General features: G+C 36.3%; 2 protein-coding genes across 2 annotated transcripts; one reads left to right on the top strand and one right to left on the bottom strand.

Moving 5' to 3' along the window:
- Positions 1-643: 643 nt before the first annotated feature.
- Positions 644-2,594, bottom strand: rps13 (ribosomal protein S13). The gene is made up of 6 exons (XM_079843631.1): positions 2,525-2,594; positions 1,914-1,962; positions 1,744-1,822; positions 1,203-1,372; positions 974-1,074; positions 644-717 (listed from the first exon to the last, which is right to left on the bottom strand). The coding sequence occupies exons 1-6, from the start codon at positions 2,545-2,547 to the stop codon at positions 684-686; spliced, it is 456 nt and encodes a 151-aa protein (XP_079699757.1). The 5' UTR covers positions 2,548-2,594; the 3' UTR covers positions 644-683.
- A 1,287-nt stretch (positions 2,595-3,881) lies between these two features.
- On the top strand, positions 3,882-16,832 carry nucb2a (nucleobindin 2a). The gene is made up of 13 exons (XM_079810562.1): positions 3,882-4,025; positions 4,525-4,665; positions 4,869-4,976; positions 5,058-5,190; positions 7,330-7,433; positions 8,465-8,650; positions 8,736-8,826; positions 8,919-8,977; positions 9,919-10,011; positions 10,123-10,212; positions 12,430-12,600; positions 12,696-12,747; positions 14,912-16,832. Exons 2-13 carry the CDS (start codon positions 4,525-4,527, stop codon positions 15,154-15,156), a joined length of 1,473 nt encoding a protein of 490 aa, XP_079666688.1. The 5' UTR covers positions 3,882-4,025; the 3' UTR covers positions 15,157-16,832.
- Positions 16,833-16,835: the final 3 nt, after the last annotated feature.

The following is a 16,835-nucleotide window of genomic DNA, read 5'->3' on the forward strand; positions in this document are numbered from 1 at the left end:
ACATTAATGTAGTACATATTTACATGTAAGAATAATCATATGAAGTGTATTGTATGTTTGGTACTCAGCGAAAATAGCCTGCATTTGACTGAAATTACAGAATCAGCAGAAAGCGGACTATCTGGAATGTTTATATGGTTGTCGGTGCATGGGAGACTACATATGATGTTGGTTTTAATAAGATTTTCCCAATAAATAGGCAAGAATAACCATGATTCCTGTTCACCGTGACAACAAAGCACTTGAATGCAACAAGCTCGTAATCACGACTTCTAAAGTGGGAATTAGGAAATTTCCGATAGCACGTGAAGGCAGCATAACACTGCCATTACCACAAAAACATGCACTACACAATGTTGCCACAACACTACTTTTAATGTTTGCAAAGTGATAAAGTATATATTTCAATAGCTTGGCTTTGTATCTTCACAACTGTATCACACGTAAATGAACTTTGTTAGAAGTTAGAACACGCACAGTTACAAGTGAATATTTAGTTACAATGGATTCTGAACGAGATTTGAATGAATACAGGCATGTGACAGCTGAATTCCACTCAGAAACATCAATTAGGACCACAACAGTTCTGTACCCACCTTGAGTAAAGAAAATCAGTCTGAAAGCAATAATACAAACACCTTAATTGATCCAAATATCTTTATTTGTCCAAAAAAAGAGCAAATTTATGCCACCAGTGCAGAAGCTGTGGAGGATTCGCTGTGGATGAAAACAAATGAATCAGTTAAAGATTCAGGATTTTTTTTTTTTATTAATTTTTAAAGACAAAGCATCTTTTTGTGTGAAGGGGACTGGCAGTGGTGGCACAACAAAGCCAAACTGCTAATTTACCTCCAAAGTTTATCTAGCACATAAGAAATATCTCAGTTCTTACAAGGGAAGAATGGGACAATGAAATGTGCACTACACATACAGGAGGGATTTTAATTATAGTTATAAAAACTCAGACACTCACTACTTCCAGTTGGGGGCAAGTACTCTCTTGGTCTTGTAGTAGCGGGCAAGCCTGTGGATTCTGCTCTCAACCAGAATCAGGCGGAACTTGGCATCCTTGTCCTGAAAAACACAAGTGACAATGGTGAGAAAACTGAAGTGTACTGAATTGATTTTTCAAGAAATCTCCAAAGATAAATGTCTTCACAGTAAATGTACAAGTATGGGATATAATGTGAACGTTTCATTACCTTTCTGTTCCTTTCCAAGTGCTTCCTCACAGCAACAGCCTTCTTGATAAGGTGGTAGAGATCCTCAGGCAGATCAGGGGCCAGGCCTTTGGACTTCAGGATCCTAAGGATCTTGTTGCCAGTGACAAAACGCACCTGAGCAACACCATGGGAATCCCTCAGGATCACACCTAATGAGTAGAGCAAGAGATGTTAGCTCCTTGAAAATGTAATTGTGCAGACAGACACAATATGGGCTGATACAGCCAGTTTACAAATATGATAATACAAAAAAGCCCATCAAGAGGCACAAACAATAAGCTTATAAAGTGACAACTAAACATGAAAGAACTCTTTTATTGGAAATCAGGTTACCTCAGCTTTAAACATTTGACTAATTCCAATGCATTAAATGTATCCACTGTTGACTTTTAAACAGGTTTTCCTTTATTGTTCTGAATTTTAAACTTGTCTTTGCATGACCATTCTGTACGAAATGTACTGTAGAGTATCAAGTGAAATACAACATAACATTCATTTCACAGTCAGACTCAGAACTTACCAATCTGTGAGGGGGTCAGGCCCTTCTTGGCCAGTTTGAAGATTTGCTCTTTAACATCATCGGATGTCAATTTGAGCCACTAAAAGACAAAGTAAAAGGACATTTCAAGAGCATTGACAATTTAGAAAGGCATTGTCCCAGATATGAGGAATCAGAATCAATGGACTTACTGTGGGGACACTTCGTCTATAGGGCAGTGCCGACTGGGACAAACCCTTGCTGAAAAAGAAAACATTCAATAGTTAAAAATGTCTTCTGTAATGAACCATAACTTATTAAACAATTGCACTTCTACAGTAAGCGAAGCTTTAAACCTGTTAGCTGACAGCATGTAATATAAACTAAAGATAAGCAAATGTAAAGAGCTTCTAAAATAAATAAACTTGAGATGAGTTGGTCCATTACATACTCTTGTATGCAATAGACCAACATTTATAAGCCCTAACGAACAGCCATAAACATTTGACACTAAAACGTAGGTTATGTGAAACTAAACATGATACCCGAAAAGCTAGCCCGCACCGAAAAGCTGTCAATGTTAATTGAATCAGTGTGTAAAGATCATTAATTTATCCACCCTGCAGCGCCTCATCCTACATGTGCTGCCGTCGCGTTCACAGAGGAAGAGAACGTGGGACTAAATTCCGACCTCTCAAAAACTACTTTCTAGCACCAATGAAACACATATTCCAGGCTCAGACTATGTTATAAAGCGTTAACTGTATTTTGGGTTGGCAGTGTGGCTCATAGAACGTGTTTTTAGCGTAAAATAAACATTTACCCAGGAGCGTGCATACGACCCATGATGGCGGTTTAGAGACCGAAGAAAGAGAAAGACCGAGCCGAGGCCGAGAGGAAGTGAAGTATGGTGCCGGAAGTGATGTAAAATATCATCTTCCGTCTCTTGACTCAAAGATAATTTGTGTAAAATGTTTCTATTTGTAAACATTTTCATATTGTTATTTGAATTTTAAATTTGTCACTGTTGTGTTTAATTTATGTGTTTGTGTCAAGTTTTTGTTTATTCAATGTATATTTTTATTACATTTTTTCCGACTATGTTGTTTAATATGTGGATTATGATATTGTTGACTTAATCTTACTTGTTAGTTATCAACCGCCTGCTTAAATCTGGTGTAAAATTCCTTTGGATTATAGAGATAGATTAAGATAGATGTTGAATGCCTCATATTGGCCTTCTTTGTTTACTATATATTTTATTGTTTTTTAATATATTCTCCATTTTTTTGCAGTCATCTATGTTTGAACTAAAAAAAGATCCAATAAATTCAGTTAAGTACTTAATATTTTGCACACATTTTCATCAACTTTCAACAATTGTACTTTATATTTTGTACAATAAAAATTGTAAAATAATATTAATCATGAGTCATGCATGATCTTTCCTCTCTCTATTTTTGGGTTCAATCTACATTTACCAAAATTCTTTGCAATCCTCAAATAAATTTCATATATTTTTCCTCACTCTTCTCATATCCACCAGCTGGTGGCGCTCCAGGGAAAGATCAACTGCTGTAAGCATGACTGTAAAGTCTCTAGAAATAGAACAAGAATTGAACGGGAGCGTCCAACAGAATTATAAAATAGGCGGAGCGTATGACTCTTCAATCTGTGTGTTTTTTTAAAGATACTTATTATTATCCTTATTCGGTTTAAAATGATTATCCATACATCCATTATTATTATTATTATTATTATTATTATTATTATTATTATTATTATCCAAAGACATAATAACACACATTTACAGTGTTAGATCATTTTATCTGTTACATTTTGAGTGCTTGTCAGAACGGACCAATCACACACGTTTGTGATGAATGAATAAGGAATGATTAAGGATTTTTCTTTACATATTTTTTTACAGAATGTTCTGAAACTGACGAGTAGCAAACAGTATAATTCACACGTTTTAATCTAGAACAATGTAAACGTACAAATGTTACAACAAATAAAAAAACGCCATGAGATTTGAATGCAACTCAGTTGAGGATTCTCCTTTCTGAGCCGCCATGCGCCCCCTTCAGGAAGTCTCTGTTTGTGTCATAAGAAACAATACCACTAAAGCCCACAATGTAAGTCCAGCACCGCGCTTGAGCTACGTGGACGAGCTCTCTGTCTCCTCCTGCTGCTGTACTCAGTAAGCTCGCTGTAAGTCTTCATCATCAGTCCAAGATAGCGGACAGTCAGTCAGGAAGCCTGCGGTAATGAAAGGAAGCAGAAAACACCCGAGATAGCTCGATATAAACCGACCTGACACCGTAAGTGCCATTATTTCATTGTGCATCGCTCCGGATACCTTAACCCAAATACAGCATCAACAATTCAACTTTTCACTCATAAAATGGACAGCGAGTTTTCGCTATAACGTCTGCCATAGACTTCCATGTCAAAGGAAAGCTAATGAAATTAGCCTATATGTATCGAGAGCAGCAACCCTTTCAAACCGCATCTCTGTATTACAAAAACCGCGTATATTTGGAGTGTCACTTTAATGTAGTGACCCGCTAACTGCCTGTTAATGTTGTTTATCCTAACTAACGGATTTATTGGAGAGCTGATCTGCCAATCAGTGGCTGTGTTACAACCCTAGTGAGCTGTACGACCGTTTTTTTTAACGTTCAATTAAAAAATATTTCGATTTGAACGTTCAGATTTCCAAAAATGGTGGTCGGCTAACAAGGCTTTGCGATATAACCATTATCTAATATGTTAGAGCTGTCATCTCCGTATAATCCATATGTTTGCTGAATTTTCCAGATGTCCTGTTTAAAGGGGCTCCTCGCCAGCTGCCTTATATTGGCGAGTGTGATGTCCTGGGCCAAGGCAGTGCCAATAAGTATAGATAAAACTAAGGTGAAGCTCCCAGAGGAAACCGTCAAAGAGGCTCCACAGAGTGTGGTAAGAAATATTTGATCAGCCAAACAAGCCTTGGCAGCAAGTTTATAAGTAGCCTTAGAGTGTCAGGTTGCATAAATATGCATGGGTATTTTTGTGTGGGCAATACGCTCTTAATTTTGAAAACACAATTCATATACACACTTTTATATTTTACATTATATTATTATGTATTTATATTATTTTTATGTATAATATATTTCTAGGACACTGGACTACACTATGACCGCTATCTCAGGGAAGTTATTGATTTCCTTGAAAAAGATCAACATTTTAGAGAAAAGCTCCACAACACAGATATGGAAGATATAAAGGTAAGAAACAGCATGGCTTTATTTGTGTTGTATAATGCAAAGGTCACAAAGAGCTAATCGGTCCATTCCTACTGATTTCAGCAAGGGAAATTGGCTAAAGAGCTTGACTTTGTCAGCCATCATGTGAGAACCAAGCTGGATGAACTTAAAAGGCAAGAGGTCAGCCGTCTGAGAACCCTGATCAAAGCCAAGCAGGACATCGAAGGAGGAAATGGTAAGAATGACTATAAAATTATAATAATTATAATTGAATAAATGTTGAGGTCATTTCACGTATATATGGTGTAATTTCATATTGAAGTTGGCATGAAACGGAAGTTGCAATCACCTTTTCTTCCCTATTGTGACGTAGGCTATATCTGGGTAAAATGGCAACAAAATAGCAACAAATGGAATTGATTGGATAGTTGGATCGTTGTGGTTTGCTATAGAGTGCAACTGTGCCTGCCCCACTTTTTCAGTGGCGCTGAATCCGGAAGAATTTTTTTTACATACATTTTTGCCATAGTGATTTTAAAATTAGTCTTAGTTAAAGAGTTATAAGCCATGAACCACACCCATCAGGTACGAGGTGAAACACAACACTACATACTTTGATTTGAGGCAAAACAGTTTTTGAAAATCAGACAAAAAGACAAAGGTACAAGACTGTGTACTTAACGCTTTTAGTGAGGGAAATAACATTTACATTTAGTCATTTAGCAGACGCTTTTATCCAAAGCGACTTACAAATGAGTGCAATAGAAGCAACTAAAACAGTCAAGAGCAACAATATGCAAGTGCTGTAACATGTCTCAATTAATCTAGAACAGAAAACATAGGACTGTTTTAAAAAAAATATATATATTATTAAATAGACAAACAGAAAATTAATAGAGTGAAATAACTACAATCCCATGAAGCATTGCAAACAGCATAATTGAATTAAAAAGGAGAAATGGGGAAATATAAAACTACTCATTTACAAATGTATTTTTGTGAAAAATATGCATGTATATATGTGTATATATATATATATATATATATATATATATATATATATATATATATATATATATATATATATATATATATATATATATATATATATATATATATATACATACATACATACATACATACATACATACATACATACATACATACATACATACATACATACATACATACATACATACATACATACATACATACATACATACATACATACATACATACATACATATACATATACATATACATGGGCGTCGGAAGCAAAAAAAATGTGGGTGGGTCCTCAGAATTTTTTTACTGGAGTAGATGCCAATTACATTAAGTACAAATATACAGCTTTACTTGGTAAACGTATAGGTCGGAAAGACAAAATTACGTAAATCGCCATATCATTTAGAGCGATAGTAGTGTAGGGGTAAGACGCACGGCATCTAGTTTTGACACAAATCGACCCGCGGTTCGAGTCCTGCTTTCGCCGAAATTAATCTTCTCCGTTTTCCCATCACATATCAAATCGGAAAGGCATTTATTTTCAATAAAAATTAAGAAAATATTAGAAAAGTGGAAATAAAGCGTCTAATATGTGTTTAATAATAAGTGTTTATCGATTAGGGGTAGGTAAACAGACATGTGCTGAATGTTAGAGACGATAAAAGTGAGTGGGTCCAATATCATTGATCGTAAAAAGTGGGTGGGTCTTGTCCCACCCATATACAATGGTTCCGACGCCCGTGTATATATATATATATATATATATATATATATATATATATATATATATATATTATATATATATATATATAAACATTTCAGTGTTTTGAGAGCGTAGGGAGATGGTCTCGATTATGTCATTCGCAGTGCTTCATGGGAGTGGGCGGAGCTAAAGAGCTATTTTGGAGCTTGTTGCTTTTTTCACTGATTGGTGTCATTTTCTGTACAGCATCATGGGTAATGTAGTTTTCGCCAGGAATTCCACTGTTAAATACGATTATTAAAAAAATTAAGCTGAAATAATGCGGACTTATGCTTCAGCAGAACCATATGCCATGAATTAACAACCTCGTAGCTCGTGTTTTTTTTAAGGTTTATATATTATCATTCAAAATCAATTTCCTAATGGAGAAAATAAATGGAGTGTTTACTTTCGGATTTCATGTGAGTGACGGGTTGTTCCACCCTCGTGCCAAAAAAACCCCCATCATCAGTGAAGAGATGTCACTGCAAGTTTTTTCTGTTGATAAAAATAAGATAACCTCTTGTAGAGTCAGTGGGTTTTTTTTATAGAGCTTTTAAGTAAATGGGTCTTGATTAAAATGGGTCAGAACATTCTCTGAACACAGTTCTCTCTCATGTTTATCAGATATTGCAGTTGATCACCAGGCGTTACTCAAACAATTTGAATATCTGAACCACATGAACCCACACACATTTGAGGTTGAGGATCTGGACAGACTCATCAAATCGGTATGTCATTACTTACAGTTACCTAGCTTTCATAATCATACTTCATTTGATTCTGTCACCTTGAATGTTCCTTTCTTTTGGTGCTTTTAATCCTTTAAGTCAATAATATGTTTTGCATTTTAAATACAATATTGCATAAAATTAATAGAGAGTTAATAGAGATTAATTGAGATTGCATGCTCAAAGTTTATTCTAGAGCTGAACATTATTGGAAAAATCACTAAAGAAATGTTTGTGACATTTCCAGCTCCTTAAATTTCCTTAATATTTTCAAGTGTTCTATGACACTTGGAATTGACCTTAAAGGGATATTTCACCCTGAAATGAAACAATCTTTTATTCACTCTGCTGTTGTTCCAATGCCCTATGTCCTTCTATCTTTTTCGGACCTCAAAAGCAGAAATTAAAAAAATAGTCTTGCACACGCTCCTTACTATAATGGCAGTGAATAGCGACCAGGCTAAAACATTACAAAAAATATACAAAAATATCTCGCAATGATACAGTAAGACGCACACCATATATGGAAAGAAACCGTATTATTCAGTCAAAACACTGAGCCCGGCCATTACTCTGAGCGTACTCCTGTGAGAGTGCGTCCGAGTCGTTTTGTATATTTTTTGTAATGTTTTAGCCTGGTCGCTATCCACTGCCATTATAGGAAGGAGCGCGTGCAAGACTATTTTTTTTATTTCTGCTTTTGAGGTCCGAAAAGGATAGAAGGACATAGGGCATTGGAACAACAGCAGAGTGAGTAAAAGATGGCTTTATTTTCATTTCAGGGAACTATCCCTTTAAAAATAACAGAATGTGTTGGTCACTGTGTCCTACAAATACAGTCTCAAAGATATCTGGAATCTTCCATATGCACTTTAAAAGAACATCATGTAATACTCTGTTGTAAATCCAAGGTCAGCATGCATTTCCCTTCTCATTTGGTCACTGACCAACAGCAATAAAAGACCTTTCATATTCATATGACAACTGAAGACCAGAACACATGAAGTTACATTCATGATCTCGCAATATAGGCTACAAAAGATCTGGAGAACTACGACAAGGAACGGCATGAAGAATTTAAAAGGTACGAGATGATGAAAGAGCATGAGAGACGAGAACACCTGAAGACACTTGATGAGGATGACCGGAGGAAAGAGGAGGAGCACTATGAGGAGCTGAAGAAAAAACATGCTGATCACCCCAAAGTCAACCACCCCGTAAGTCTGCAAGCATGAACTTCTGTTGATGTTTGTGATTTTATTGAAGATATACTCATAGTTTCTCTGATGTTTTGGGCCATAGGGTAGTAAGGATCAGCTAAAAGAAGTGTGGGAGGAGGCTGATGGCCTTGACCCTGAAGATTTTGACCCAAAAACGTTCTTCAATCTGCATGGTAAAATATACTTGATAGCTCAGCCAATTCCTGGATATGAGAATGCTGAAATTACGTACTTAATATCATAACATTTTTGCAATATTTTGCAGACACCAACGGAGATGGATTCTTTGATGAACAAGAGCTGGAAGCCCTATTCACGAAGGAGGTAAACAATTGCATACATCACCACAGAAGATAATATTTAAACTCTCACCAGTCATTTTATTAGGTACTCCTTGCTAGTACCGGATTGGACCCCCTTTTGCCTTCAGAACTGCCTTAATTATTTGTGGCATAGATTCAACAAGCTGCTCGAAACATTCCTCAGAGATTTTTGCTCCATTTTGACATGATAGCATCATGCAGTTCCTGCAGATTTGTCGGCTGCACATCCATGATGCAAATCTCCCGTTCCACCGCATTCCAAAGGTTCTCTTGGATTGAAATCTCGTGACTGTGGAGCCCATTTGAGTACAGTGAACGCATTGTCATGTTCAAGAAATCAGTAAACTCAGAATCTTTGTGACCAGGCACATAATCCTGCTGGAAGTAGCCATCAGAATATGGGTACACTGTGGTCATAAAGGGGTGGACATGATCAGCAACATTACTTAGGTAGACTGTGCCGTTTAAACAATGCTTAATTGGTACCACGGGGCCCAAAGTGTGCCAAGAAAATGTCCCCCACACCATTACAGCCCTAACACCAGCCTGAATCATTGATAAAAGGCAGGATGGATCCATGCTTTCATGATGTTTACGACACATTCTGACCCTACCATCTGAATGTCGCAGTAGAATTCGAGACTCATCAGACTAGGCAATATTTTGGTGAGCCAGTGCGAATTGTAGCCTGTTTTCTGTTATTATCTGACAGGAGTGGCACCTTCTGCTGCTGTAGCCCATCTACTTCAAGGTTCGATGTGTTGTGTGTTCAGAGATGCTCTTTTGCAGACCTTGGTTGAAATGAGTGGTTATTTCAGTGGAAATCCCAGTAATACTCAGACCAGCCCGTCTAGCACTCACAACCATGCCAGTATTGTAGTTATAACATGCTCTGCAATTATATAGTAGCAATGAAATTATTTTGTGGTTATTTATTTTCAGCTGGAGAAGATCTATGATCCAACCAATGAAGAGGACGACATGGTGGAAATGGAGGAGGAGAGGCTGCGAATGAGAGAACACGTCATGAACGAGGTTAAATGATGATTATAAATAATGGACCAGTTGTATTTGCATGACCTGGCAACTTAAGGAAAATTGACACAAAAAAAAGTTTTTAAATCTGTAACCATCTGGCCTTTACAGGTTGACTCCAATAAAGACAGACTGGTGTCCTTAGACGAGTTCCTGGTTGCCACAAAGAAAAAAGAGTTCCTTGAACCAGACAGCTGGGAAGTGAGTGTGACACACTACAGATACATTATTAGACCATTGATCAATATCCTGTTGGGGTAACAGTTTAGGACCCAGGACCAGTAGTGAAAAATTAAGACCAAGAGTCAGGAGTGCAATTAATTAAAGAAAAATTGACTGAAGAATAGTTTGCAGTTTCATCAGCAGAAGCCAGCTTCAAGTCTCACAAGGAGTTTGTAGGCCGCGCTCCCTCTACCAGATTTTCGTACATATAATTTCTCAACAGTTATACTCTTTTCAAAGTCTAGCCACGTCATTACTGCAAGTTGAATGATTCTGATTGGCTCAGAGAAAACAGACAGTCATGGTCAATTCCAGAACATTGTTAGTTAATCAGATTCACGTGTCCATAGATCACTAGTTAGTTGTTGCCGTTTTCACCCCGGAATTAGGCACGTAGTGACCTTCCAGATCTGGAGCAGGTGCCAGCATGTCCAGAACAACATCCTGTCACTCTCCCTAGGATGCCGTTTTACACCTTCAATGCTGATCTGTAACAATACACATACTGCACACATACACAGATACGCAGGCTCTCCAAGGTTGGAGTTGGTTGAGCTCCGGTTCTAACCAGAAAGTTTCCCAAAACATACTGATAACATGTGCTTTCTCTCAGTGAGAGGTACAGACAATAGTACAGGCAATATTTACCTTGATTCTTTAGTGTTTCAGTAAAAGGAAATATAAAATGAATAAAATGTAATTTAAAATGAAAGACAAATCCATTTTTCATGTCTGGAAGCCGGGCTAAGTGAGTAAGCACTGTTACTGCACTCCTGGCATGCTAGGGATGTGTTATACCTCCAAAATCCAAACACCCGACAACATGTCCTGCTTTCAAGTGTTTAGCAACACATCACACATCCCTAGGACAGACCCTCAGTCACTCCCCAGAGACCAAATACAAACTTTAGAAAACATATATGAAGAAACAATCAGTGGTTCTATTGATTAAGTAATATCTTAACTGGAAATAATAATTAAAAATCATTATACAATTACACAATAAGGTTTTGATTATAAATTTAATGGGGATCTATATATAGGTATATAGATATATTGAAGCAATATTGGATTTCAGAATCCACCCCTTTCAATCCTCTAATTCATGCATTCAGTAAACAGACTTTCATTGTGTTAAGTTTGTCTCAGTATCAAAGTACAGGCCTGGTCAATTACAGGCACCCTTGTTAAATATGAACAAAGAAGCCTGTGAAATTAAATCTGCATTGCTAATCCTTTTGTCCTTTTATTCTAAAAAAAAAATCTAACCTTTCAAAGAAGTAAAACAATTGAAAATGAAGGGAAAATCTCATTATGAAATAAATGATCACAATTATTGTGATTAATTTTTTTTAACCCTCTGGTGCTCTTCGTTTAGGGGTTGCATTGGTTGTCTATTATGGTCTATTTTTGCCATTTAAAATTATAGCATTTTTCTTTTGTAATATTCTTTTTTTTTTATTATTGCAGTATTTAAGGTTAAAATAGAGACTAGGTCTTCAAAATTATTTTTTCTGAAGGCAGATTAGTGCCCTCTTTTGGAATTATTTAAAAAATCATGCAACCATGGGTATAATCACTAGAGGTCTCTATGGAGAGGCTTGTGAATTCCCTAGTTCTCTTTTGAACACATTTAATGATTTTTTTGTTGTTGATGGATTTGAATATATATTTAAAAAATATCAAAGACTATTTATTATAAAGTTTTAGATATTTTATTTTGCTGTTGTTAGAAATATAGATTTTTTTTTCTGTGAATTTGTGTTTTTGCAGATTTCCCATTCATTTCCTATGGTGGTCATTTTTGACCGAAGAGCACAAGTGGGAGTATTTCTTTTACGACCAATTAGCATGCTCGAATCATGACCCCAATTTTTGTGTGTGTTTAGATACCTAATGCTAGAAAAGTCACCAAGTTTCATATCATTTCGATGAAGCAGTGATTTTTTAAATTTCAAAACAGAAAATTTTCCGGTCAGAAATGACCGAAAAGCACCAGAGGGTTACCGGTAAATGAAAAATCAAAAGGATAAACAATGCAGATTTATTTTCACAGCCTTCTTTCATCATATTTACCAAGGGTGCCAATGATTTTTACCACGTGTGTTTGTGTGTGTAAAACATCTTAAAAAATGGCATTTAACCTTCACGTTTTCCAAGTAATAATTATCATCTTGGGTTATTGGATGACCTCAGACTCTAGAACAGAACCAGGCATATACTGACGAAGAGATGCGAGAGTTTGAGGAGCATTTGGTCAGGCAGGAGGAAGACTTGAACCAGAAAGCAGCTGACCTTCAGAAGCAGAGAGAGGATCTAGAGCGACAGCAGGAGCAACTCAATGCTCAGAAAATAGAATTGCAGCAGGTAACTCAACTGATTTGTCTTGTACCATCTCATTTAATGGAAAAAAAATCATTATAACAAGTGAATTAAAACATATTCTGTTTTATTTTTATCAGGCTGTGGAGCATATGGAACGGTTGAAAACACAGAAGGTACCTGAGATGCAGTGTAAGTAATACTTTCATTTGTACATTACATACAGTGTATATAACCAGATACATAATAAGGTTGCATTGGGTAACTACAGGGAGTGCAGAATTATTAGGCACGTTGATTTTCTGATCATATTTTTTTTCCAGGCACATTTGATCAATTCCAAACCACAGTAATCCTAATAACTACTATTGATTTAGTATTTAATAATGTATAAGTGATATATAATTGTTCATGAAGGCTGGAAATGAAAATCACCTTATATTCAGGTGTGCAGAATTATTAGGCATGTTTCCTTTTACAGATAAATTGAGCCAAAAAAGAGATTTAACTCAGACTGAAAAGTCAAAAAGTATTAAATGCCCATGAGAAGGATGCAATACTAATGCAATACTAGACATTGCAGTTAAGGCATGACCATTGGACAGTGAAATGCTCGTTGGGTCAGCAGGGTCAGACAAAAACATGTGGCGGAGAAAAGACACCTGTTAACCGCAAAAGAATTAAGAATTAAGGTGAAGAATTAAGGGTGAAACCATCAGGAACCCTTTAGTCTCCAGCGCCACCATTTTTCAGAGCTGCAACCTACCTGGAGTCTCCAGAAGTGCAAGGTGTCAGGATCTCAGAGACTTCAGTTAGGTAAAGAATCCTAAAAAATGACCCCCACTAGATAAGAATCACTAGCTGAAGTGCAGCTCTGGAAAATGGTGGTGCTGGAGACTAAAGGGTTCCTGATGGGTTCACCCTTAATTCTTCACCTTAATTCTTTTGCGGTTAACAGGTGTCTTTTCTCCGCCACATGTTTTTGTCTGACCCTGCTGACCCAACGAGCATTTTACTGTCCAATGGTCATGCCTTAACTGCAATGTCTAGTATTGCATTAGTATTGCATCCTTCTCATGGGCATTTAATACTTTTTGACTTTTCAGTCTGAGTTAAATCTCTTTTTTGGATCAATTTATCTGTAAAAGAAAACATGCCTAATAATTCTGCACACCTGAATATAAGGTGATTTTCATTTCCAGCCTTCATGAACAATTATATATCACTTATACATTATTAAATACTAAATCAATAGTAGTTATTAGGATTACTGTGGTTTGGAATTGGTCAAATGTGCCTGGAAAAAAAATATGATCAGAAAATCAACGTGCCTAATAATTCTGCACTCCCTGTATTGTTACATTAGGTCCTGAATGTGATGTCACCTGACATGTTTTTCTAGTTTTACATTATTCTGGAGAAGGTTAAAGAAACATTATATGGGTAATTCTATGCAGTGGGTTAACGGGGTTAGGTTTGTTTGGATGATGTGAACACTGTTACCCGCAAACCGTACCTGAGTCTGCATAAAAAAAGATTGGTCTGGGCTACTGTTCATGTGAACCCCAGTGCAGTTAACTGCTTTTATGGGTGAACATAAAAGTGAAACGCTATTGATGACGTATGATAAAAAAAAAAAGTGCGTTTGTGCGTGTTCTCACTCACTTCCCTGACAAGAGTGACTGACGCACTCCAAGCAGAGAATGTATATCTAAATTCGTCTGGACTCCCGGTCTCCCGCGTTCTTTAGAACATTTGCAGTACATTTGCACAGGATAGACGCAAGTGCCGTTATGTGCGGATGCTTTGACAACAAAACCAAAGGTTTTAAAATATAAAAGTGAGGTGAGCAACTCGAAGCATTTTGCTGCCTTCTCCTACGTTATTGTTACCATGCAACAGAGCTAAACAGCTGCTGCTTTGATGACGCACATGTACCGCAGTTCAGACCCAAATAATATAATGTGAGCACAGTCCAGTGGGGGCAGGGGAGGGTTGAGCAAGCGAACTTGGGTTCGGACCAGGCAATCGAACCAAGTGTGACCCATAACCCTCTGGTGCTCTTCGTGTAACGGTCAAAAATGACCTTTTTATTTTCATTTCAATGAAATTAATGTGATATATTTTAGTTCGATAATGTTTTTTATTTAATATTTGTATTTTAGGGGATTTTAATGGTTAAACAAACATAACATGACAGAAGAGCACCAGAGGGTTAAAGTAACATTGGCAAATATTTTTATTTCTAAAAACAATAAAACATTTCATTTTAAACTTTTTAATTTAGATGCAACACATTATTTTTAAAGTAACATTCTTGGCAATGCTACAACAATTTCTAAATCTCTCATAACAGTGGAGGGAAATGCTGTTCCTGAGTCAGTAGAACATGACCAGCCTCCTGTGCCCCCTGAGCACCAGCCTTTGCCCCCAGGACACCAAGATATCCCTCCAGAACAACAACATGTACCCCAGAATCATCAGGATCTAGGACAGGGACACCAAAATATACCCCATGAAAACCAGCCACTGCCTCCAGGACACAACAGCCCACACCAAGATTCTCTAACGATGCCCCTCGACCACAACAATGTGCCATAGAGCCGTCATTTGGTTTTGTGGAGAAACTTACCTAGCACCAGGCTCACAGAGACTTCAACAAACAGTACCTCCTGTCCAGTACTAGTCAATGATTATTTGCGTTCATGTGTGTTGCGGTTTTAATTAGTAAGAAAGTGGCTGGTTTCATAACTTTTAATGCAGACTTTGCTGTTTGGTATAAGTGTGTTTGATTTATTTTTATTATTGAAAATGTCTTTTTCATACGTTGTGGATATTTTATTTTCCAACACTGTGGATTGGATGACTGTGTATACGCTTTTGTTTTGCACATTTAGTTTTCTGGAATTTTAATGGACATGAAAAGCTACTTAAAACCTAGTTGTGTGGTATCAGAATATTATTGAATTGTACTGGAAGTTTTTAATTGATTAGGGCTACTCTGAATTTTAAGGGGGAACTTTGAGAGTTAAGTCAGACATCAATAAAAATCTATTTGAAAAAAAAAAAAAAAAAGTTTTTTTTAATGAACAACAAACAAATATTTACTTTATATAAACAAACAGTCCAGGTTCAGTACAAATTAGGCTCAATCAAAAGCAAAAATGAATGATTCATTAGATGAATTATGTTAAATATTGCATATTATTTGCTCTGTAAATATGTTTAAATAATCATTTTTATATGGATTATGGCATAACATTGGATATAACCAGTGTTGGGGAAAGTTACTTTGAAAAGTAATGCATTACACTATTGCGTTACTCCCTTAAAAAGTAACTAAGTTACTTAGTTACTTTTTAAGAAAAGTAATGTGCTACATTACTTTTGCGTTACTTTTTCTCACCTGGGCTGGGCTTGTTTTTGTTTTTTATAACAAACAAGTTATATTTTTGTAAAGACCTCTTCATACTAAAATTGAAATAAGCCCCAGGCTGAGGTAAAAATGCAGATTCACGCATGAACAGTAGAGGGCGCAGCTCTCCTGTGCTGCCATTCTGGATAATGGTAGAATAGGATGCAGGAGAAAAAAGCTTTACCAATAAAAACTAAAAATCTAGTAATTTTCATCATCAAAGGTCAGCAGCAAGACATTGGTAAATTAAATATAAAGGCAGATTATGCATAAAAATAGTTGTTTTATTTAACATTTAATTATTGGAGGTTTGCATAGTACTCTGATTTTGCACTTTACTGATTTTATTCATTTTGAGGAGTACAGAATCTTTATTGTGCAAGTGAGATAAATAAATGCTCACATTTAGTCTAGAACTACAATAACCATCATGTTTACACACAACGCCTCTGCACTTATTTTTCTCAACATGGGGGCAGGAGAGCTGTCAGTCAAATTAATGTGAAAAAGTTACTCAGATATTTTGTTGTAAATTTGAAAAGTAATGCGTTACTTTACTAGTTACTTGGAAAAAGTAATATTATTACGTAACTCAAGTTACTTGTAATGCGTTACCCCCAACACTGGATATAACTACACAGAAAAAGGATTATGACGCACACTGGATATAACTACACAGAAAAAGGATTATGACGCACACAACTTCCGTCCATACTATTGACCCATCAAAAACCATTTGTAATCATATCAATCAAACACTAATAATCAAAAAATTGGCTGAGTTTAAGATATTAAATGCATTTGAAATGTATTATGGTTTCAAAGAAGATCCTATCTGCTCTTTCTTCATATAAAATGCCTGAAG

The sequence above is a fragment of the Gobio gobio genome (assembly GCF_949357685.1).
Source record: "Gobio gobio genome assembly, chromosome: 2".
NCBI classification, from domain to species: domain Eukaryota; kingdom Metazoa; phylum Chordata; class Actinopteri; order Cypriniformes; family Gobionidae; genus Gobio; species Gobio gobio.

Excerpts from the sequence above, each read along its gene's own strand:
- rps13 (XM_079843631.1), bottom strand. The coding sequence starts at position 2,547 with ATGGGTCGTATGCACGCTCCTGG. Across the intron at positions 1,823-1,913 it reads ATAGACGAAGTGTCCCCACA|TGGCTCAAATTGACATCCGA; the intron begins GTAAGTCCATTG and ends TTTGTCTTTTAG. Across the intron at positions 1,075-1,202 it reads ACTTGGAAAGGAACAGAAAG|GACAAGGATGCCAAGTTCCG; the intron begins GTAATGAAACGT and ends TGTGTTTTTCAG.
- nucb2a (XM_079810562.1), top strand. The coding sequence starts at position 4,525 with ATGTCCTGTTTAAAGGGGCTCCTCGCCAGCTGCCTTATATTGGCGAGT. Across the intron at positions 8,827-8,918 it reads AACGTTCTTCAATCTGCATG|ACACCAACGGAGATGGATTC; the intron begins GTAAAATATACT and ends AATATTTTGCAG. Across the intron at positions 12,601-12,695 it reads AGAAAATAGAATTGCAGCAG|GCTGTGGAGCATATGGAACG; the intron begins GTAACTCAACTG and ends TATTTTTATCAG.